At 43.8% G+C, this 22,582-nt stretch overlaps 1 protein-coding gene across 2 annotated transcripts; it reads right to left on the bottom strand.

Moving 5' to 3' along the window:
• Positions 1-1,984: 1,984 nt before the first annotated feature.
• Positions 1,985-22,032, bottom strand: cdc27 (cell division cycle 27). 2 transcript variants are annotated; one of them, XM_051393642.1, is made up of 21 exons: positions 21,877-22,012; positions 19,554-19,620; positions 16,892-16,967; positions 16,585-16,732; positions 16,070-16,195; positions 15,878-15,975; positions 13,263-13,408; positions 12,909-13,129; positions 12,150-12,249; positions 11,686-11,795; positions 11,392-11,491; positions 6,164-6,344; positions 4,640-4,812; positions 4,396-4,548; positions 4,004-4,084; positions 3,555-3,682; positions 3,295-3,412; positions 3,005-3,133; positions 2,753-2,827; positions 2,540-2,669; positions 1,985-2,378 (listed from the first exon to the last, which is right to left on the bottom strand). In XM_051393642.1, the coding sequence occupies exons 2-21, from the start codon at positions 19,584-19,586 to the stop codon at positions 2,287-2,289; spliced, it is 2,418 nt and encodes an 805-aa protein (XP_051249602.1). In that variant the 5' UTR covers positions 19,587-19,620; positions 21,877-22,012; the 3' UTR covers positions 1,985-2,286. The 2 variants fall into 2 exon arrangements, with proteins under 2 accessions (XP_051249602.1, XP_051249603.1); XM_051393643.1 differs by lacking the exon at positions 19,554-19,620 and having other exon boundaries at positions 21,877-22,032.
• Between the last annotated feature and the right edge of the window lie 550 nt (positions 22,033-22,582).

Raw genomic sequence — 22,582 nt, 5'->3', positions numbered from 1 at the left:
AACGACTTGGACCTGGAAGGTCGCAACAGACGGCAAAACCTATGCATCCTTGGCCTGGCTGAGTCTACTGAAGGAGGGCAACCTACGGAATTCTTCTCGGGTCTGCTGTGTGAGGTTTTCGAGAAAGAGATGCTTTCCTTTTTTTTTTCTTTTTTTTAACCTCTCTTTTTGGCGGCGAGGTCGTTCTGCCTCCTCTGTCGTAGTCAAGGTAAACATGTCAAATCAGCGGTGATGTGAGTATTTTGCTTTTCTTTAAACTCAATGGACTATTCGGTGGCTGTGGCTCAGAAGTAGAGCAGGTCGTCCCCTAATCAGAAGGTTGGTGGTTCGATCCCCGGCTCCTCCTGTCACATTTCAAAGTATCCTTGAGCAAGATACTGAACCCCAAATTGCTCCCGATGCTGTGCATGAATGTGTATGTATGAATGATAAGTTTCTGTTCAATGGGCTTTGCCATTGCTGTGTGAAAGGGCGAATGTGGTAAAAGCGCTTTGAGTGGTCGGAAGACTAGAAAGGCAATATCAAAAGTTATTAAATAATGGTCAGATAGGAAAGGATTTTGTGGGAAGACAATATTAAATGTTCAATATCAATGCCATACGATAGAACAAGGTCAAGAGTGTGATTGAATATTAAAATCACCTGCAATAATTACTTTATCTGATTTAAGGACTGAACTTGATAAAAACTCAGAGAATTCAGATATAAAATCAGAGTACGGTCCAGGAACAAATAGAACTGGCTGCAGTGTTTTCCAGACTAAGAACAAGGCTTTCAAATGAATTATAATTTAGTTTAGGTTTAGGGTCCATTAAAACGCTTGAATCATATATGGCTGCTACTCCACCTCCTCGGCCAGTGCCTCGAGGAATGTGAGTATTAATATGAATGGGGGGGTGGATTCATTTAAGCTAACGTATATATATATATATATATATATATAATACAGTATATTATATATTTACTGTGTGTATAATATAGTATATTATATATTTACTATGTGTATAATATAGTATATTATATATTTACTGTGTGTATAATATAGTATATTATATATTTACTGTGTGTATAATATAGTATATTATATATTTACTATGTGTTTAATACAGTATATTATATATTTACTGTGTGTATAATACAGTATATTATATATTCCGTCCCACTACAGATAGTCCATACCATAATAACGCCTACCTTCACATACGTTCTCTATGTGACTGCATACCATAATAATAAGCAGCTGTCTGTCTGTCTCATTAACTCATTACGTCTACCTACTTTCTGTGGTTCAGATCATGGCTGTGTTTCATTAGTGGTTCCACTTCCACTCGTTCACTTCCCCTCAGCCCTTGGTATGACGTAACAGCATACGTCACACGGTGGAGCGCGGAGGGAGCGGGGGATTTAAATGAAACGCACCTTGGAGTCTACTCATTGGCAGCCGCCGGCGTTATAGCGGCAATGATGTAAACTGCAATGCATTGTGGGTGATATCCACCTCGGAGTGACACTCGTCGTTCACTCGCTCCCTCAGCCCTCCGAGGGTCCATCTCACCAAGTTCACTTCAGGTTTTCAATTGGAACGACACTTATGATGGCGGCGGGGATTCCCCCGAGGGCGTGTTTAACGACTAATGAAACGCAGCCTATTCAATTCAATTCAATTTTATTTGTATAGCGCCAATTCATAACAGAAGTTATCTCAGGACACTTTTCAAATAGAGCAGGTCTAGACCGAACTCTTTAAAACATTGTGTTGTGTGATGTTGACATCACTTACTGCTGTTCAGGAAGGAAACAGAATCTAATCCTTTCAGAGTAAAAGTGTTATGGACAACTAAACCAATCAGCTCTCTGCGACGTTCTCGGCGATGTTCAGATGGTGCGTCTTTAGCAAACTGAGAGCAACGACTCTGCTGGTCCAATCAGTGCAGAGCTGCTCTGATTGGTTGTTGCTAACAGGAAGTAGACAGACAGCAGTGGGCGGAGTTTACATATTTTTATTGGTTTATTTTCATAACGATGATAAAAAGAACATAAAAAACAGCTGTGATGTCAGAGGATAAGCTCGATGACATACAAGGAAGAGGAGGGTCAGGTGGCGGGGCGTCAGAGCAGCAGCAGTCTGTTTCAGCCAATCAGAGGACGGGGAAGAGGGCCAAGGGCGGCGCTAAACTGAAGAGCTGTCTGTCAGAATGTTGCCTAGCAACAGTACTCCTCCTGCCAATCAGAACAGGGGGCTGGGCTTGACTCGAACAGGGGGCGGGGTTCATTGAAGGGGCGGGGTTAAAGGACGTCATCACTCTCAGCTGTGTGGAGCTGCGTGTCATCGGCGTCCGTCATGATACTGCTGTCCTGACTGTCGTCCACCTCAGCCGCTGAGACAGGTAGAGAGACAGACAGTATTTAACAAACAGCCTTCATCCTCAACAACCTCTGACATCACAAACAGCCTGACCAATCACAGTTCAGCGAGAACAGACTCCAGGTACTTTCAGTTCACTCTGTGAACCCGTCTCACTCTGTGAAGCTGTCTCACCTTCGTCCTCTGGCAGGTATCTCTTGTCGATGGCTTCTTTGATCTGGTTGTTTGCTCCTTTAGGATCCAGATCCATTGCCCAGCTGAAGTTCATCAGAGCCAGATGAGTCTGACCCAGCTTCTTATACACCTGATGAGACAGACAGGCAGTCAGACAGACAGCTACTTCCATGGTGAGGTCAGTGTCAGAGGTCAAAGGTCGGTTAAGGTTACCTTTCCTATGAGGAAGTAAACCAGAGACTCTTTGGGAACAATCTGTTTCAGCTCCTCCAGCTCCTGGAGAGCCGCCTGCAGCAGGTCACAGACAGACAGGTCAGAGACAGACAGACAGGTCAGAGAAGCACAGACAGACAGGTCAGAGAAAGACAATTTGTGTTACTCAGTTTCAGCCTCTGATTAATGGCTGATTAATGGTTATTCACAGTACCATGACTGTATTGATTCTTACTGATCAGTATTGATTACCTTATATTTGTCGTTGGCGAACAGTATGGACGCTCGGTGGAACTTGCAAAGCGGGTTTTTGGGGTCGATCCCAATCGCTCTGTTCAGAGTCTCTAAAGCCGCATCAGACTTCTTCAACGCATGTTGCACCTACACACAGACGAGATGTAGATGGAGGATGCTACGTGCTAACAGATCAGTTGATGTAGATGGAGGATGCTACGTGCTAACAGATCAGTTGATGTAGATGGAGGATGCTACGTGCTAACAGATCAGTTGTAGTAGATGGAGGATGCTACGTGCTAACTTACCACTCCAATGTGACAGAGCAGCACGGAGCTCTGAGGGTTGATACTCAGAGCTTTCTTAAAGTGAATTTCTGCCAAGTTGAACTTCTCCTGTTTGTAGTAAATCATCCCCAGACCATACCTACACACACACACACACACACACACACACACCAAGATCAGGCAGGTAGCCTTGAGCGAAAGCGAGTTGCAGATGTGATGTCATGAAGACATCCCCCGGTGTAATTTTGGGTGTAACCTGTTGGTTACCACGGTTATCGTACCATGCGTTGTAGTGTCTGTTGTTGACTCTGATGGCGTTGCGGAAGCAGGCGAGTGCTCGGTCCAACTCCTCCGTCAGAACAAACTCATGACCCAACAGAGTGTAGGCGTACGCAAAGCCTGGGTCCACCTGAGAGACAGACAGGTCAGAGAGAGAAAGAGACAGGTAGGTGGCGACAGAGACACAAACAGGTCAATGTCCTCCTGGATCCTACTCTTCACATATATCTGATAACCTTCATGTATCAGACATTGAGTCATCAATAAATGTCTGTAATGTGATTGTATTGGTTTGTTCCACTTCCTGTCTGTCCTGTAGAGGGAGCGGTCCTCGTGGCTCTTCCTGTTTCCCTGTTAAACGTTTGCTTGGGAGTTTTTACAGGAATGGAGGCTCTGCGGTCAGAGGGCATTGAAAGTTGAAGGGACTGTAACCATGGTAACAGCCACTCACCTGGATGGCTCTCTGGAAGAACTTGATGGCGATGTCGTGCTCCCTCTGCAGGCTGAAACAGTTACCTGCTACACACCAGGCCTGCAGAGACAGACAGACACAACGGTAATGAGAACGTAGTCTGTGTGCAAATATTCACTGATACGAGTCAGAAATCAGTTTAACGTTATGGATGAAACAACAAAGGTACGAGGACCCCTGGATGGATCCCAATATACCATCAACCGGTCGATGGTCAGATTCTAAAGTTATGAAACTGTTGACTGAAGCTTTGCTGCTAGAAGCGTCTCCACTCTCGTCTCACAGCTGATCTGTTAGACATGGCTCTATTGTCAGTCTCAGGTTGGGTCTGGGTCTAAGGCCCGTGGTTCTGAGCTGGAGTGTAGTCCTACCTCAGGACAGTTCTTGTCCATGTCGGTCAGGTCTTTGGACAGCGCGGACAGGGCCACGTCTTTCTGCAGGTGCCACAGTGTGGTCGAATAAATCTCCATCCCTTCAACTCTGTACGACTCGATCCTTCGGACCTCACTGAACAGACGCTCCGCCTACAAAACACATCATTGTGACATCATAACACCTGAACAGAAAGCACTGCTGACCAATCAAACTGCTCCCTGGCTGACAGGTGAGTGTTACCTGTGTATACTCTGCCAGTTCAAAGTAAGCCCTGCCGATGTGCGTGAGGACCCAGCCGGTGTTGTAGTGCTGGGGAGGAAGGGAGGTGAGGATGTTGATAGCCTCTCTGCAGTTGTACGAGCACAGCGCCTGGTAACCACGTCCCAGTTCCCGTAGCAACACCATCACGCTGTCTGCACGCACACACAGATGTAAATGAAAAGTTTGAATGAATGAATTTAAAATACTCCTCCTCACCTATAAAGCTCTTCATGGTCAGGCCCCTTCATATCTTAAAGAGCTCATAGTACCCTATTACCCCACTAGAACACTACGTTCTCTGAATGCTGGGCTACTTGTGGTTCCTATAGTCTCTAAAAGTAGAACAGGAGCCAGAGCCTTCAGTTACCAAGCTCCTCTCCTGTGGAACCAGCTTCCAGTTGTGGTTCGGGAGGCAGACACCCTCACCACTTTCAAGAGTAGGCTTAAGACATTCCTCTTTGATAAAGCTTATAGTTAGGGCTGGATCAGGTGAGTCCTGAACCATCCCTTAGTTATGCTGCTATAGGCCTAGACTATCGGGGGGATTTCCCATGGTGCACTGAGCTACTCTCTTCCTCTCTCTTTCTGCACTCATTCATGTCCCATTAATGCATGTTACTAACTCCACTTCTTCCCCGGAGTTCTTGTGCTTTCTCGTCTCGCAGGTTCTCATGGATCCTGGTGGAGCCTCCTGCCATGGTCCTGCTTGACTGCCATTGCCAATACTGTTGTTGCTGTGCACCTGTCTGTCTGTCTGTCGCTCTCTCTCTCTCTCTCTCTCTCTCTCTCTCTCTCACCCCAACTGGTCGAGACAGACGACCACCCACCTAGAGCCGGAGGATCTGTCCTAGGTTTCTGCCTTTTAACAGGCAGTTTTTCCTTGCCCTTGTCGCCAAGTGCTTGCTCATGGTGGTACTGTTGGGTCTCTGTAATTAATGTTAAAGAGTTCGGTCTAGACCTGCTCTATTTGAAAAGTGTCCTGAGATAACTTCTGTTATGAATTGGCGCTATACAAATAAAATTGAATTGAATTGAATTGAATTGAATTGAAAAGGTTTATAAAGAAAGACAGTGTCAGAGTGTACTAACCTCTGGTACTGCAGTATGAGTTATACTAGTCTCTGGTACTGCAGTATGAGTTATACTATCTGGCAGTGCTCACCATCAGTCACACTTCAAATCAGGTAGAATTTATCTTGTTTTACAGAAAATTTGATGATGTAAATGAAGAGCAAACGTTTCCAGGAAAACTTATTATTATTATTATTATTATTACATTATTTCCAGGAAATTTGGTCATTTGAATCAAATTAGAGGTGATTCCATGACTGGGAAACTAGTCTCTACATTTCCAGGTTTTGTAGGACATGTGGGAACCCTGGCAGTGTGGTTCTCTACTACAGGAGCTCTGGACCACCAGGAGTCCATTAGCAGCAGTTAGCCAATAGCTACAAGTTAATGTCCATTAGTGAAGTAAGGATAAAGTAAAGATCGGATCTGTACCTGCTGCAGCCCTTTGGTACTGGGGGATCTTGGTGTCTGGTAGACTCAGACTGGGATCCAGTCTCAGGATGTCCAGACTCTCGTTCAGGTTGCTGCTGTTTGAAGTCTTCGCTGATTTACATTTTGTTTTCCTGTTGGGGATCTTTGTTGGAAACTTCATCTTTAACTTCTTACTGTTTTCCTGCAGAGACACACAGTATCAGGCTGTAGTGTGTTATTACTGTATCATTACTGTATCATTATTACTGTATCATTATTACTGTATCATTAATGCATCATTATTACTGTATCATTACTGCATCATTACTTTATCATTACTGTATTATTATTACTGTGTCATCATTACTGTATTATTATTACTGCATCATTACTGTATTATTATTACTGCATCATTACAGTATTATTACTGTGTTATTATTAAAGACTGAGCCAGCGACCACTGGAGGTCCCTAATGTTTTTGCTCGATTTCTTACCTATTATTAGGGACCGAGCACTGACCAGTGCAAGGCCCTATTGTTTCTCTTCTTCTTATTAGGGACTGAGCCAGCGACTGCTGGAGGTCCCTATTGTATTTGTTCAATTTCCCTATTATTTTTAGCGCATTCGACTGCATTTTTGCCCTCCTGAACATATACAAAAACTTTATTTTATTTGGAAAAGTGGTCAGGCCTGGTGACAAATTTGATATTCTATGAGTCGCTTTTTGGCCCGCCACTAGGTGGCGTTACTATCATGAAAAGTGCGTTTAGGCTAATAACTCCCACACCGTTTGTCGCACATTCAAAAACTTTATATCCACGCGTTCGGTGAATGGAGCTGAATCGAACGCGCGTAATGTCCTTAAACTACTTTTTCGTGTCCCTCCTACACGCTCTCTCCGATTCGCATGAAATTTTTCAACTAGCACCTGGGGACCCCCCTGGCAAAAAAAGTAATTTGAACATTTTTGAAATTTCAAAAAATAAGCACGCTATAAAATTCACACTTCCTGTACATTTTTCGTAAAAAAAAGGAAGTGGACCATTTCTCCACATTGGTGTGTCCGATTGACACCAAGCTTGGGTCCATAGTTCCGCATGTCTTCCTTAGGCACCGTGCTCAATTTCAGGCTATCACCACTAGGTGGCGCTCTTTAAAATGAAGAAGTTTATATCTCTGCAACGGCAAGTGTGATTTAAATGAAACTTGGTAGGATGCTTGCCCATGGCTTCCTGAGGCTCACCTAAAAAGGAAAAAAAATGATGCCACTGGGTGGCGCTCTGGTGGCGGTGTAAATCACTGTGCGGAGACTGTAATAGTTATGAAAATGAAATTCACAGGGCACGTGTAAAGTAGTGCCTGAAGCTCACATACCAAAAATTGTGTTTGTAGCGCCCCCTTCAGGATAAAAAAAATGCAGCCCCGGTGCCCCACGTTTAACCGATATGTACGAAACTCGGTTAAAAAAAAGCCCCTTGGACTAGGGACGATCGATTAATTGATCATTAAGAATTTTGACGATGACGTTAATTTTTCATCGATAAAACTAATGCAGGGTCTGTTGCGTAGTGTGAGTCTTGAGCAATGCAATGAATTTCGCTATGTGGCAGCAATTAAACATTTTACCACACGGGGGCAATATTAAAACCACCACAGGCCTACTCAGTTTCTGTGTATTTCAAAAGTCATCATGAAGAGGACGAGGCCCCGGCAAAGTGTGGTGTGGGACCATTTTGATTTAAACAATGACTTAGTTCACTGCCAACACTGCGAAGCTGTGTATAAGTACAACACGGCCACGACTCAAATGATGTACCACTTGAACAACGCGCATCCGACCCTGGTTAGTGGCGGTGCAGCCTGCTCTCAGTCTCAACCTAGCATCGACTCGATGTTAGCACGGACACGGAGGAGCTGCGATGCACAACGAGCAGAGAAAATTACCCAAGGGATCTGCAAGTTCATTGAGATGGATATGCTGCCCTTAAGTATTGTTGAGGGCGAAGGTTTTCGAAAACTGATAAACTTATTGGAACCAGCATATCACATTCCGTCACGACGTACCATCACCAGACTGATAGAAACTCATTATGAAGAACGGAAGCAAGAGCTGTTAAAAGAATTGAGCTCAACTGAAAAAGTTGCTCTAACCACAGACTGCTGGACCACTTTAACAGCTGAGAGCTACATCACCATCACCTGACACTACATCAGTGATGACTGGCAAATGAACTTAGCGGTGCTGCTCACAGAAAGCCTGCCAGGCCGGCATACAGCTGACAACCTCGCTGAGAAAATGAATGAAGCTGTAGAGCAATGGGGACTTGAAGACCGAGTTATTGCATGCGTTCATGACAACGCGGCCAATATTGTTGCTGCCAACAGTCCCACCAGAGTGAACTGGATTTCCGTTGCCTGCTTTGCGCACAGTTGGCCATAAATGACGGATTTGAACCGTATCTATATCGGGTAATATCAGCGGCTAGTAAACTTGTTAGCCACTTCAATCACAGCACCGCAGCAACCAATGCACTGCAAAAGAAACAGGAGCAAATGGGCCTCGCAACTCACCGGCTTATCCAGTCGTGTAAAACACGGTGGAACTCTGTGTGCGAGATGTTTGATCGGCTGGTGGAGCAGCAGTGGGCTGTTGCTGCTGTGCTTTCGGACCGAACCGTGACTAAGCTTCAAGATGCCAGGATCCTGGAGTTGAAGGATGAGTACTGGCAGATGATGGAGGACACACAGCCTGTGCTGTCAGCACTTAAATGTGCCACCACGGTTATGTCTGCAGAGAAAGACGTCTCCATCTCGAACACTTATCCCGTTACCTTCGGTCTCATCAATATCCACCTCATGCGCAGTGAAGAAGATGGGCCCAGGCTCATCGAATTCAAAGCAAAGGTGCGGTCCTCCCTCATCAAGCGAATGAATGTAAGCTAAACTTTTTTTTAATCTTAGTTTAAATGATTTCCATAATAAATAGCATATTTGGGTAGGCCTAATTACATGCATACTTGTCTCTTATCTGCGTTGTGTTGCCTATTTAGATATAGCATTTTTTTTCATCATATATTTACAGGTTCAGTCTGATGAGTTTGTTTCATCCGCCCCCATGATCTCATCAATGCTGGACCCTCGTCACAAGCACCTGGGCTTTCTTACCCCAAAACAGAAAATAGCTGCTAATGTGAAACTGGTTGAACTGGGTGAGGCAGTGGAGATCGGTAGGGTGGCTATCCCAGAGGCTGGGGGAGACGAGGAGTCTGCGTTGTCTGACACGGACGAGGGTAACGCAAACACTGGAGTCGCGGCCCCTCAGTCCCAGGTCTCCGCTATGACACAACTCCTTGGGGAGCACTATACCACTCAATGCGAGTCTGGCATCGAAGCAGAACTTCAGAACTTTCTGAGGGAGCCCCCTCCACCCCTGGATTGCACCCCTACAGCCTGGTGGAAATTGAATAGAATAAGGTTCCCCCGGCTTGCTAAGTTAGCACGGAGGTACCCGTGCATCACGGCAACGTCGGTCCCCTCAGAGCGGGTGTTTTCGGCGGCAGGACTGACGGTCACCCGGCTGCGGTCGCGTCTGACCCCAGAGCATGTTAACATGCTCATCTTTCTCAACAAAAATCAGTAGACTGGTGCTGAAGTTGTACGTGAGTTACTGGTTATTTTATTACTGAAGCTTTGTTAATAAGCCTAATTCATTGTTCCCTCTTTCTCGACTTGGTGCCTTTTTTGATAGTTTTGAGTTACATCTGGCAAAACCTGTCCGAACTAAGTATTATATATTTTTGGTTAACATGATTGTTTTTTTTATATTATTATTATTATTATTATTATTTTAGGAAAAAACGAGGGTCAGTTGTGTTTATGAGCACCGGCTTCTAGCTGTAGCGCATATCAAGTGTAACCATTGAGCGGATCCGGTTTAACTGCCACAAGAGTTGTTCATCTTGTAATAAAGATCTCAAAGAGGAAAACACGCTGTGTTTTTGTATTTTCGTTGCATTTTGAATAAAGCATATAAATAGTGAATTTTAATATAAAAATATTAGCCTAATGATTAATCGAAAATCGATCGTTAATTCTCCTGACGATCGACTAAGACAATTTAATCGAATGCCCATCCCTACCTTGGACCCATACCCCAAACCCCGCGGGAAGTCGGCCATTTTGATTTTTTATTTTCACTTTCCGCGAACTTTTCGCATTGTATTTGAACGAACTCCTCCTAGGGAATTTATCGGATCTGCTTCAAAATTGGTCAGTACATTAAAAAAATGGTGCTGATTAAAAGTTGTGCTATTTGTGCTTGTAAGTTGAAGGGCGTGTCCGTGGCGTGCCCTCAAAATTGGCCATTTTGAATTCCGTGCTCATTTTCTGTGATTTTACGTGTTGTATTACAAACTCCTCTTAGGGAATTTATTGGATCTACTTCAAAATTAGTCAGTACAGTCAACATATGTTGTTGATTAAAAGTTGTGCTATTTGTGACTGTACATTGAAGGGCGTGTCCGTGGTGTTCCGTCAAACTTGGCCATTTTGAATTCTGTGGTCATACAAACAAGATGAAAAGTTGAGCTTTTTGTGACTGTGTCAAACCGCGTGCCAGTGACGACTTGTTGAATTCAGCCGATTCGCCATAAAACAGCACTCATAACTTCAGTGTGTAATGTCCAATCTCCAATAAACTTCACATATTCTGTAACAGTCTCGCCCTGAACTTGTCCACATGACAATATTAAGACATAGTGATAGCGCCACCTACTGGCAACAGGAAGTAAGCGTGAAACGTGACATTTTTACGTTGTGGTGTTACAACGGCACGTGACGCAGCCGCAGCACGCCCCGAGTTGCGTGGAGTGTGAGGTCACGCCCAACGCTGCTTGCAGCTTTATATTATGCCCTCATTATCATATTATTATTATTACTGTATCATTACTGTATTATTGTAAATAATGTTATAAAGAGTTCGGTCTAGACCTGCTCTATTTGAAAAGTGTCCTGAGATAACTTCTGTTATGAATTGGCGCCATACAAATGAAATTGAATTGAAAATGGAATAATTATTATTATTATCATTTTACTGAATTATTATTACTGTATCATTATTACTGTATCATTACAGTGTTATTACTGTATTATTACCGTATCATTATACTGTATTATTATTACTGTATTACTACTGTATTATTATTACTACTGTTTTTATTACTGTATTATTACTGTAGTGGTGCAGTACCTTGGCAGTAGAGCTGGCACTAGTAAACAGTCTGGAGCTTCTTCTGGGCTGAACGTTGGGAGGACCAGACATACTGGGACTGAGGACCTGAGGGGAGCCACTGAGAGACAGACAGGTCATCAGAGAGACAGGATATCAGACAGAGTTGAATGAACATAAACTGCCTGTCTGACTACAGACACTCGTCAAACTACAGGAAGTCCCAGCTGACACAGAGCTGAAGCTCTGCCCCTCCTACAGGTTAGCATTCACCTGGATGAGAGGCAGAGTTCCGTTATTTGCTGCTATAGTTACCTGGTGTGAGGGGCAGAGGTCTGTGATTGGTTGAAAGGGATGGGGAGAACGTCTCTGCTGTTTCCGCTTTGACTGAAGACAGACTTTGACTGACTGATCCTGGACACAGACTAAGGGACAGACAGGAGAGAAGTGAGACAGATATAATATCATCAAAGTTAACAATAAAAGTCCTGTAGAGTTTTCAAATGTTTGTCTATAATATGTGTAGAAAGTGTGTATATATAATATACGATCAGCACTAACACTGTGGAACTGCTGGACTCCCTGGCTGGTCCCAGACCAACAGACTGCTCTGCACTGTGTGTTCTGACCCCTCACGCTGCCCATTTTTCCTGCTTCTAACACATCCATTCTGTTCAATGTCTGTCTGATATACCCCCCCTACCCCCCCCCACCCACTGTTAGGGCTGATTGCACACACATTGAACACATTCATTATATATAATGTTATAATGTGGTACCTTCTTGCTGGGAGCTGTAGATTGTGTTTCCATGGTCGCTGAATAGTTCTGTAGATATGTTGGGTCTCCAGGGCTGGGCTCCAGGGGCAGGATGCCAAAACTACACACACACACGCACGCACGCACGCACACACGCACACACACACACAGTCAGTGTTAAGTATGATGGAGACGTTAAAGGTCAAGTTTCAAACTTTAAAGTTAAAACATTCAAACAGTTTTTCTAATGTATTCATTCTGGTCTTATTGGTTGTTAACAGTTGTCTTCATAAAATGGTTGTGATGGTTGTGATGGTTGTAATGGTTGTGATGGTTGTGATGGACCTAGTTGTAATGGTTGTGATGGTTGTAATGGAGGTGATGGTTGTGATGGAGGTGATGGTTGTGGTGGTTGTAATGGTTGTGGTGGAGGTAATGGTTGTGGTGGTTGTAATGGTTGTGATGGTTGTGGTGGTTGTAATGGTTGTGGTGGTTGTGATGGAGGTGATGGTTGTGGTGGTTGTAATGGTTGTGATGGTTGTTGTGGTTGTAATGGAGGTAATGGTTGTTGTGGTTGTAATGGAGGTAATGGTTGTGGTGGTTGTAATGGTTGTGATGGTTGTGGTGGTTGTAATGGAGGTGATGATTGTAATGGAGGTGATGATTGTGGTGGTTGTAATGATTGTGATGGTTGTGATGGAAGATATACAGTGTGTATAAATATTAATATCTCAAGTTAATGATGGAGTGACTTTATGATTTAATTGTACAGTGTCTCACCTGGGAGTCAGCGGGCTGAGTGCAGCAGGTCCTCCAAGTAAACTCCGCCCACTCTTGGGCTTGTTCTGTTTAGCCAATAAGGAGCCAGCTGACGCCATGGAAACTGTGTTACCCAATAAGGAGCCAGTCTCTGGGGAGATGAGGGAGGAGTCGATGTAGGAAACCGACAAATCAGATGTCAGCTTTCCGTTAGACGATTCTAGATTCAAGCGATTTAACTCCTAAAGGGAAACAAACGTCACCTCAGTAATCTGAGCAATTAAATGATAATTGATTGATTATTGATCATCTCTCTCTTCATACAAACTACAACTAATTGATTAGAGTTTACTATCACTAAGACGTTTTATGTACCAGTGTGTCCTGTGGCGTCTCCATGAGGGCGGTATCCAGGCGGTGGGAGGAGTTCTGGGCAGGGCTAACAGATGGAGGGGGCGGTGCTATAGAAGAGTTTTGTAGAGAGGACAACCTAAAGACCTGATCTGGATCTGGTTTCTCTCCTAGAACACACACACACACACACACACACACACACACACACACACACACACACACACACACACACACACACACACACACACACAGTATATATTGATTATATACAGACACATACTACAAAGGTTCCTCAATTAAGTGAAATTGATCCCAATATAAAGAGAGTAAACACTGTTAGCTAGCTGCTATATCCTGCTGCACTCATCAGAATCAGTTTGCTCCATTATCAGGTGGAGATGTCAGTATACGTATTGGGACGCTGCTCAAATGGAATACATATGGACAATAACTATGTTGATTGATGGTTATTGATAACCTGATCCATAAGGCCTTTACAGATTTTATTGAAGATCGTTTCCACTGTGGCTGGATTCACTTTGTGATGGGAACCACAGAATGTAGCTGACGACATTACAGAGGATCAATTTACAGCATTGAGAGAGCAGGTAAGCTAACTCTACGTTGGTAGAGACTGATTTTTTTTTTATTAGACACATACTATCACAGACAGATGCAGAAAAACTAATCCATGCATTTACTTCAAGGCTGGATTACTGCAACTCTTTATTATCAGGTTGCCCCAATAAGTCCATTAAAACGCTCCAATTAATTCAGAACGCTGCAGCACGAGTACTGACAGGAACTAGAAAAAAAGATCACATCTCTCCTGTACTAGCTTCTCTGCATTGGCTCCCTGTAAAATGTAGAATAGAATTTAAAATCCTCCTCCTCACCTATAAAGCTCTTCATGGTCAGGCCCCTTCATATCTTAAAGAGCTCATAGTACCTTATTACCCCTCCAGAACACTACTTTCTCTGAATGCTGGGCTACTTTCGACCAAAATTTTTAAGAGTGCGACTAATAATTTTTCTAGGTGGTCACTTTCACTGGTGCACCTGACGCTGCCCGGGTGAAAACAAATTTATTTCGCAAGCGCATCATCTCTCTGTGTTCTCCTGTGACCGAACTCACACACTCATGGTAGGATCATATCGTGTTCTAAACCAATAAGAGACAGAGCTCGGGCGGGTCTTTGCCTCTGATTGGCTGTGGTCCTGTTCACCGCGCTAAGTTGCGTGTGTTTAAAAATTGCCGAGCCCCGGTCCTTCGGCGACAGCATCAGACTCGGAACCAGAGAAGAAGACAATAGAGTCTGGGATAGAGCCCGGCTCCGAGACCCAAATTAAAAAGGTCAAAATATATTCCTTCAGACAGGACTGGCTGAAACAATTTCCCTGGCTGAGGTACAACAAAGGACGTAACGCAATGCACTGCGTGTACTGTCAGGAGTGCGGTCAGAATATGGCCGGAAATAGTGCATTCGTGAGCGGGTCAACAACATTTCGTATCGAAACTTTAAAAAAAACATAACGTGTCTAAAAAACACACGATATGCCGTGACAAGTGTGTAGAGAAAGTGGCCCCTCTCCCAGCTGCATTTCAGCGGCAGGTAGTAGTAATCAGGTCCTCTTTTATTTGGAAATGTTTTATTTTGCTTAGTGTTTTAATTTGAAATGTTCAACTTCAGCTCAGTGAAGCACTTTAAACACTTTATTATTATTGTGCTTCAAATAAAGACAAGCATTTCTCTATAACTTATTCTTGTTTAAAAATATTTCACCTTATATGAAAGTTATGGAGAGCGATAAAAAGGTGACCGTATGGCGTTAAAGGCAACGTAATGAAACATTTGGGTGCACCTACATTTTGTGCTGGTGCACCTAAAAAAAACAAAGTTAGGCGCACCAGTGCAACCAATGCAAAAAGTTAGTCTGGAGCCCTTCTACAGTCTCTAAAAGTAGAACAGGAGCCAGAGCCTTCAGTTACCAAGCTCCTCTCCTGTGGAACCAGCTTCCAGTTGTGGTTCGGGAGGCAGACACCCTCTCCACATTCAAGAGTAGGCTTAAGACATTCCTCTTTGATAAAGCTTATAGTTAGGGCTGGATCAGGTGAGTCCTGAACCAGTTCTTATTGATCCTGGTGGAGCCTCCTGCCATGGTCCTGCTAGATTGCCTTTGGCAATACTGTTGTTGCTGTGCACCTGTCTGTCTGTCTGTCTCTGTCTCTCTCTCACCCCAACTGGTCAAGGCAGACGACCACCCACCTAGAGCCGAAGGATCAGTCCTAGGTTTCTGCCTTTTAACAGGCAGTTTTTCCTTGCCCTTGTCGCCAAGTGCTTGCTCATGGTGGTACTGTTGGGTCTCTGTAATTAATGTTATAAAGAGTTCGGTCTAGACCTGCTGTATTTGAAAAGTGTCCTGAGATAACTTCTGTTATGAATTGGCGCTATACAAATAAAATTGAATTGAACTGACTTGAAACCAGCTGCTAGAATCCCAAAACAGGGACCAAATGTTGGACTACAGCTTCTAAAGTGTGATTCTTAAAACCAGCGGTGGCAGTAGTAGTGCAGGGCAGGGGCAGTAGTGTGTGTGTGTGTGTGTGTGTGTGTGTGTGTGTGTGTGTGTGTTACCTAGGTGACAGAGGTTCTGGAAAGGCGACCACAGGAACGGGTTGAGAGTTAAACTTCTCTGGAAACACTCGGCGCCTTTAGCAACACGATCTGTCTTACTGCTCACAGACAGACAGAGGGAGAGACAGGTCAGTAATCAGTGTGTCTAACATCAGTAACACCAGTTACAGTCTGGGAGGACTCGTTTGTTACCAGTAAATGTGTCCCAGTAATGACAGCGTGAAGGAGGCAGAGTCTCCGAACTCTGTGATGATGTCATCCTGACTCTTCTGTTTGTTCAGCACTCCACCAATCAGAACCTGTTCTCCTTCAGCCAGCCTGAGAGACAGACCGAGAGAGAGACAGACAGGTAGAGAGACAGAGAGAATACAACCTGATGTAACACGGGTGTCTTAAATTTGTGTGTGTCTGTGTGTGTGTTAGTTACTGTGTGTGTGTCTTACTGTGTGTGTGTGTGTCTTACTGTGTGTGTTACTGTGTGTGTGTCTTACTGAGCGTTACTGTGTGCGTGTATGTGTTACTGTGTGTGTGTCTTACTGTGTGCGTGTGTGTGTGTGTTACTGTGTGTGTGTGTGTGTGTTACTGTGTGTGTGTCTTACTGAGCGTTACTGTGTGCGTGTATGTGTTACTGTGTGTGTGTCTTACTGTGTGCGTGTGTGTGTTACTGTGTGCGTGTGTGTGTGTGTTACTGTGTGCGTGTGTCTTACTTGCTGAGCTCCACGCAGCACTTTGCCAGCAGGAATCGAACCTGCGGTGTGGAGCAGCTGTGAGCCTTCAGCAGCCGGTACGCTTTATATGGCTTCCCAGAGCGGTAATAACACGTAGCCAACAGGTAGAGAGCCTCCTCCGACCTCACTGACAGACACAGAGGCAGAGAGACACAAAGGCAGAGAGACACACAGGCAGAGAGACACACAGGTCAACAATGAGCCAACAGGTAGAGAGCCTCCTCCCACCTCAATGACAGACACACAGGCAGAGAGACACACAGGTAGACAGACAGGCAGGTGTTACCTTCAGCGTAGAGTCTCTCTGCAAGGAAAACAGCATCCAGGTAGGCATAGTGGTTCAGAGCCTGCCAGACTGCAGCCTGCAGACAGAGAGACAGACAGACAGAGAAAGAGAGAGACAGACAGAGAAAGAGTGAGAGAGACAGAGGGAGATACAGAGAGAAAGAGTGAGAGAGACAGAGGGAGAGACAGACAGTGAGACACACACCGAGAGAGGGAGAGAGACAGACAGAGGGAGAGACAGACAGAGAGAGGGAGAGACAGAGAAACATTTAATGTTAATGTCAGTCAAGTAGTCCTGAGTCCTGACAAAGTGGTTACCTTTCTATAGCTCATTTCTTCTTTCACCATTTTAATTATCCACCTTATTTTGGTGTTTTACTCCCAGAATGCTCTTCTTCCTCTCACACCTGTCTCACACCCTCTCTCCATATACAGGCTGAATGTGTCTGTCACTGCGTTGGTCAGCAGTGAGGTTTGTTCCACAGCAGCAGGTGAGATGGATGGATGTACCTGAAATCTGTGTGTGTTAAACAACTGACTCACTGATCAATATCAGCCCATAACAGTGACCGATCAGAGGATAATAATAGGCTGATACAGGCAGGATTATATTAACTATACTTTATCATATAGACTATATAATGACAGTGTGTTAAAGCTGCAGTGTCTACAACAGCCAGGAGGGGGCACTAACACTGATAGTATGGAGTCTTATAGAGATCAATAAGCTCAGTAAACAGTTTCCTGATGAGTTTCTGGTCTCAGTCTCTAGTTTCAGTCTTCTTCCATACAGCATGATGTTCATTTAGTAACTGATGGTCCCATTTAGAGTAAAACAGACCATAAAGCAGGGTATGCTTTAGGGCGGGGCTACCTTGTGATTGACAGCTCATTCTCAGTGAGTCCGTCCAGCTCAACCAAACTCAGATCAAACTGTCAAACAGTGCTGATCAGATATGGATCCACATTCTGTTGTTGACCATTTCTCTCCTCAGATCTGTTCACAAACACATTTTACTGTTTATCTGGAATACCAGATCCTGTGTGAGCAGGAGAGCAGCCAATGAGAGCAGAGCATCTCGCTTTACGTGACCTCTGCTTGCTACTAAACACCAACATGCAGACGACCATAAAGCCCAACTGGAGGTTAAGAGCTCCACAGACCGATGATGGTTTCAACTCGTCTGTAGCAGGAAATATTAGGCTTTGGTCACACTACACACACTAGGGCTGGGCGATATGGCTGAAAAATGTATCACGATATAAGTGTTTCATATCCGCCGATATCGATAATTATTGATAAAAAGGCTGAATTTAAATACTTTTATTTTAAACGTAACCTTTAACCTTTATAAAGAGGTCAACACAACTATGAAAAACAGTCAAATAAATAAACATACTGGTCAATGTGCAAATATAGACATTAAATAAATGCTTAATCCAACAAAATGTGCAATGTATTTTGTCAATAAAAAATGAGTGTACACCTGAGGTAGAACTAACATCTTTGACATGTAACAAACAGTAATAGGTCAAACCAGCATAAAATTATAAAAATAACACAACATGGTTTCACTGCAAGGAAAACTGTTGAGCATGTCCTTCGCTAAATGATACGCCATTGCATCCGTTATTTCTTTATTTGCTTTGATGTTTTGTCGTATGGCACTACTGCCGTGTACCTCTCGATGGTGGTCTGTTGCTGCTTGTGTGTTGTTCCACTTGTACTGGCAGATGTCGATGGCTGTGGCTCTTTGAGGCTGCTGTACTCTAGTGGATGAGAGCGGCTGAGGTGATAAAGTAAATGTGTCGTGTTGCCAGACTCGGCAAGGACGACGACCTTGCAAAGTTTGCATCGGTCGGACTCTTGTCTGTCTTAGAATAACCAAAATGGTGACGTGACCTTTCCTTTTTTAACTACAATTACCTCTCGCGCTGTCGCACTCATATTCTCCTTTCACTCCACGCCGTTCTTTTTCTGTTGTTGTTGATGATGATGCCACCAACCTGGCCTAGCTGGGCCGTGATAGGTCGAGAGGCTAAAGCCCTTCCTCTGCCTACATCCCCCAGAATGACTTGCGGTTCTGGCTCGGGGTTTTCTTCCTATTTTTCTCTAACAGAGTTCAAGTGAAATTATCGAACATTCTACCGAACATATTTTCTATTCTTTTTTTTAATATTACTATTAATGCATTCCTTATATGTTATTTACTTTTTTTGGCCTTTTCCTATTCTGTTTCGGGGGGCTTTTATTTTGAAACCATTCCAACCGTGAGATTGTAAACAGAACAAACATTAAACAGAGATGTGAACATAGTGAAATGAAACAACACAGAATGATGATTTGATTGTTTCAGCACACTCCGAAGAGACCCAAGGTTAGTGTTCATGGAATATGTACTTATCAATGTGCATTTTAAGCCTTAAAGTCATTTTAGACTGGAACTAGATCATCTTTTCACCTGCTAAGTTGAGTAGGCTGAGTTAGTGTTAATTTAAGTGAATGAACGACAAAATACTTCCACACTGGTGATTTCAGAGTAGCAAGAGGGGCTTCGAGTTCGGTTGGTTGATGTATTTTTTAACTGGCTGCAGCCTAAAATTAGACGAGTGTTGGCGCCGCAGTTCAGCACGTGTGTGTGTGTGTTTGCGTATTGGCATACATGCTGGATGTGACATTGGGGGTGTGGCTGCATCGTCGATTCTGCCTTTGAGTTCGAAGTGACACCCCTAATAAAGATACAGTGTATACTGATCAATATCATCCATACAGATACAGTGTATACTGATCAATATCATCCATAAAGATACAGTGTATACTGATCAATATCATCCATAAAGATACAGTGTATACTGATCAATATCATCCATAAAGATACAGTGTACTCTGATCAATATCATCCATACAGATACAGTGTATTCTGTAGTGATCAGTTGTATTGATACTGGCTCTGTAGTGATCAGATGTATTGATACTGGCTCTGTAGTGATCAGATGTATTGATACTGGCTCTGTAGTGATCAGATGTATTGATACTGGCTCTGTAGTGATCAGATGTATTGATACTGGCTCTATGACTCTGTAGTGATCAGATGTATTGATACTGGCTCTGTAGTGATCAGATGTATTGATACTGGCTCTATGACTCTGTAGTGATCAGATGTATTGATAGTGACTCTGTAGTGATCAGATGTATTGATACTGGCTCTGTAGTGATCAGATGTATTGATACTGGCTCTGTGACTCTGTAGTGATCAGTTGTATTGATACTGGCTCTGTAGTGATCAGTTGTATTGATACTGACCCTGTAGTGATCAGTTGTATTGATACTGGCTCTGTAGTGATCAGATGTATTGATACTGGCTCTGTAGTGATCAGTTGTATTGATACTGACTCTGTAGTGATCAGATGTATTGATACTGGCTCTGTAGTGATCAGATGTATTGATACTGGCTCTGTAGTGATCAGTTGTATTGATACTGGCTCTGTAGTGATCAGATGTATTGATACTGGCTCTGTAGTGATCAGATGTATTGATACTGGCTCTGTAGTGATCAGTTGTATTGATACTGGCTCTGTAGTGATCAGTTGTATTGATACTGACTCTGTAGTGATCAGTTGTATTGATACTGGCTCTGTAGTGATCAGATGTATTGATACTGGCTCTGTAGTGATCAGATGTATTGATACTGGCTCTGTAGTGATCAGTTGTATTGATACTGGCTCTGTAGTGATCAGATGTATTGATACTGACTCTGTAGTGATCAGTTGTATTGATACTGGCTCTGTAGTGATCAGATGTATTGATACTGGCTCTGTAGTGATCAGTTGTATTGATACTGACTCTGTAGTGATCAGTTGTATTGATACTGGCTCTGTAGTGATCAGTTGTATTGATACTGGCTCTGTAGTGATCAGTTGTATTGATACTGGCTCTGTAGTGATCAGTTGTATTGATACTGGCTGTTAACCATCAGACTGTTGATGTTGTCTAACTGCGGCTAACATGGCAGCTAACCAGCTGATTGATATTGTTCATGTTGACCGGCAGCTAGCTGACGTTGGTTAGCGTTAACCAGTTGTTGGCTAACTTTAGCATCAGTGCAGCGGCTGGTCTGGGGTCAGATTGTAGTCCAAAGTGAGCAGACTGTCAGATGATGTTTACTGAGGAACTTTACAGCACAATCCGCTCACTGGAGCCGCTCGGGAAACGTTAGAATCGGTGTTAGCCTCGGTGTTAGCCTCGGTGCTAGCCACGGTGCTAGCCACGGTGCTAGCCGGCTAACTGAACAACGCTAATAATACAAAACTCAATTTGGAATCCGGCTCATTATTTTCGCCCTGTTTAAAGTAGACACAGTCAACTCTAACATACGTTGAACCAATCAGTACCGTCCACTGATCAATTCGGCTAATGTGTATTCAAGCCGACATTGTTTGTCTGTGTAGAATATAAACTTTAATTTAAACTTTAAGAACTGGAAGCTAACAGCTACTGCCGCCTTCAGCCACAGTGGGTTGTTCAATCAATGCTCAATTATCCCAATAAAAGATCGATTATTATGTATTGGGTGTCAGCCGAAGCGACGTGTGCTACCACAAAATTCACAGAAGGTGACAAGAATTATTCCACTGAGTTTATTCATTAACCAACAGCAACGCAAAGCTTAATCCGGCAGGTTTTTAAAGGGAGTCATGTATGACCTATCTGAGCTGTAACTCGGCTGCCGTTAGCACACCAAGTAGCACTGTGTTAAAGAGTTGAAACAAACAGCCGCTGACAGACTGAACTACACGGTGATAATCCGGGTTTTAACGCCGATAAAACGCTCCGTGCGGCCGGCGGCGGGCTGCGGGGCCTGTGGCGGGGGAAGAGCTCACACCACGGGCTGGAGCAGCGGCTGAGGCCGGGACGGAGAGAGCAGCACAGGCTTCATAAATACTCGGTTCCCCGTTCGTGACAACGAGCTGAAGGTGTGTTCATACCTGGACAGGTTCCTGCAGCACCGTCATTCCGCTTCCACACTCCGTCTGTTGGTTCTTGTTGTCTGTTTCCCTCTTTTCTCTTTCTTTACTTCAGCCTCCACTCGGAGCTGCGGCCGAAGATTTGAAACACCGACCGTTACCAGCCGAACACAGCCGAAGTCTTCCGAAGAGGAAGAAGGCCGGCCCGGAGATGACCGAACGTAAAACGGACAGAGCCGAAGCGGCCGCTGCGCCCCCTAATGGTGACGCATACTCAGATAGTCTGCTTGGGGGAAAAAGTGTCATCTCCTCCTTCTATCTCATTAAGTATTCCAGCATCTGTAAATATGCTTATGTTTTCCTGCTGGACATAAGATGTCTCCTCTCCACAGTTAAGTAAGTAAGTAAATAAGTAAGTAAAGCTTTATTTATATAGCACCTTTTTGACACAGAGATCCAAAGTGCTTTACAAACAACAAATAAACATATGGGTATAACCAAACCCAATCAAACAAACGTAGGGTTCATGTAAATACAAACAAAGGAAGATAAAACAAGAGGTAGAGGATTAAAAACAGTCCACAGATTGGGTGAATCTGAGTGACTGGGGAAGACTGTTCCACAATGTCGGGGCTAAAACAGCAAAGAAGAAGAAGGTATACTTTATTGATCCCCTAGGGGAAATTATTCTTTTCTTTCACTCTTTTTTTCATACACACACACGCAA

The sequence above is a fragment of the Dicentrarchus labrax genome, unplaced genomic scaffold (assembly GCF_905237075.1).
Source record: "Dicentrarchus labrax unplaced genomic scaffold, dlabrax2021, whole genome shotgun sequence".
Lineage (NCBI taxonomy): Eukaryota > Metazoa > Chordata > Actinopteri > Moronidae > Dicentrarchus > Dicentrarchus labrax.
The sequence above is the reverse complement of the archived record's forward strand: the minus strand, read 5'-3'. Positions and strand labels throughout refer to the sequence as shown.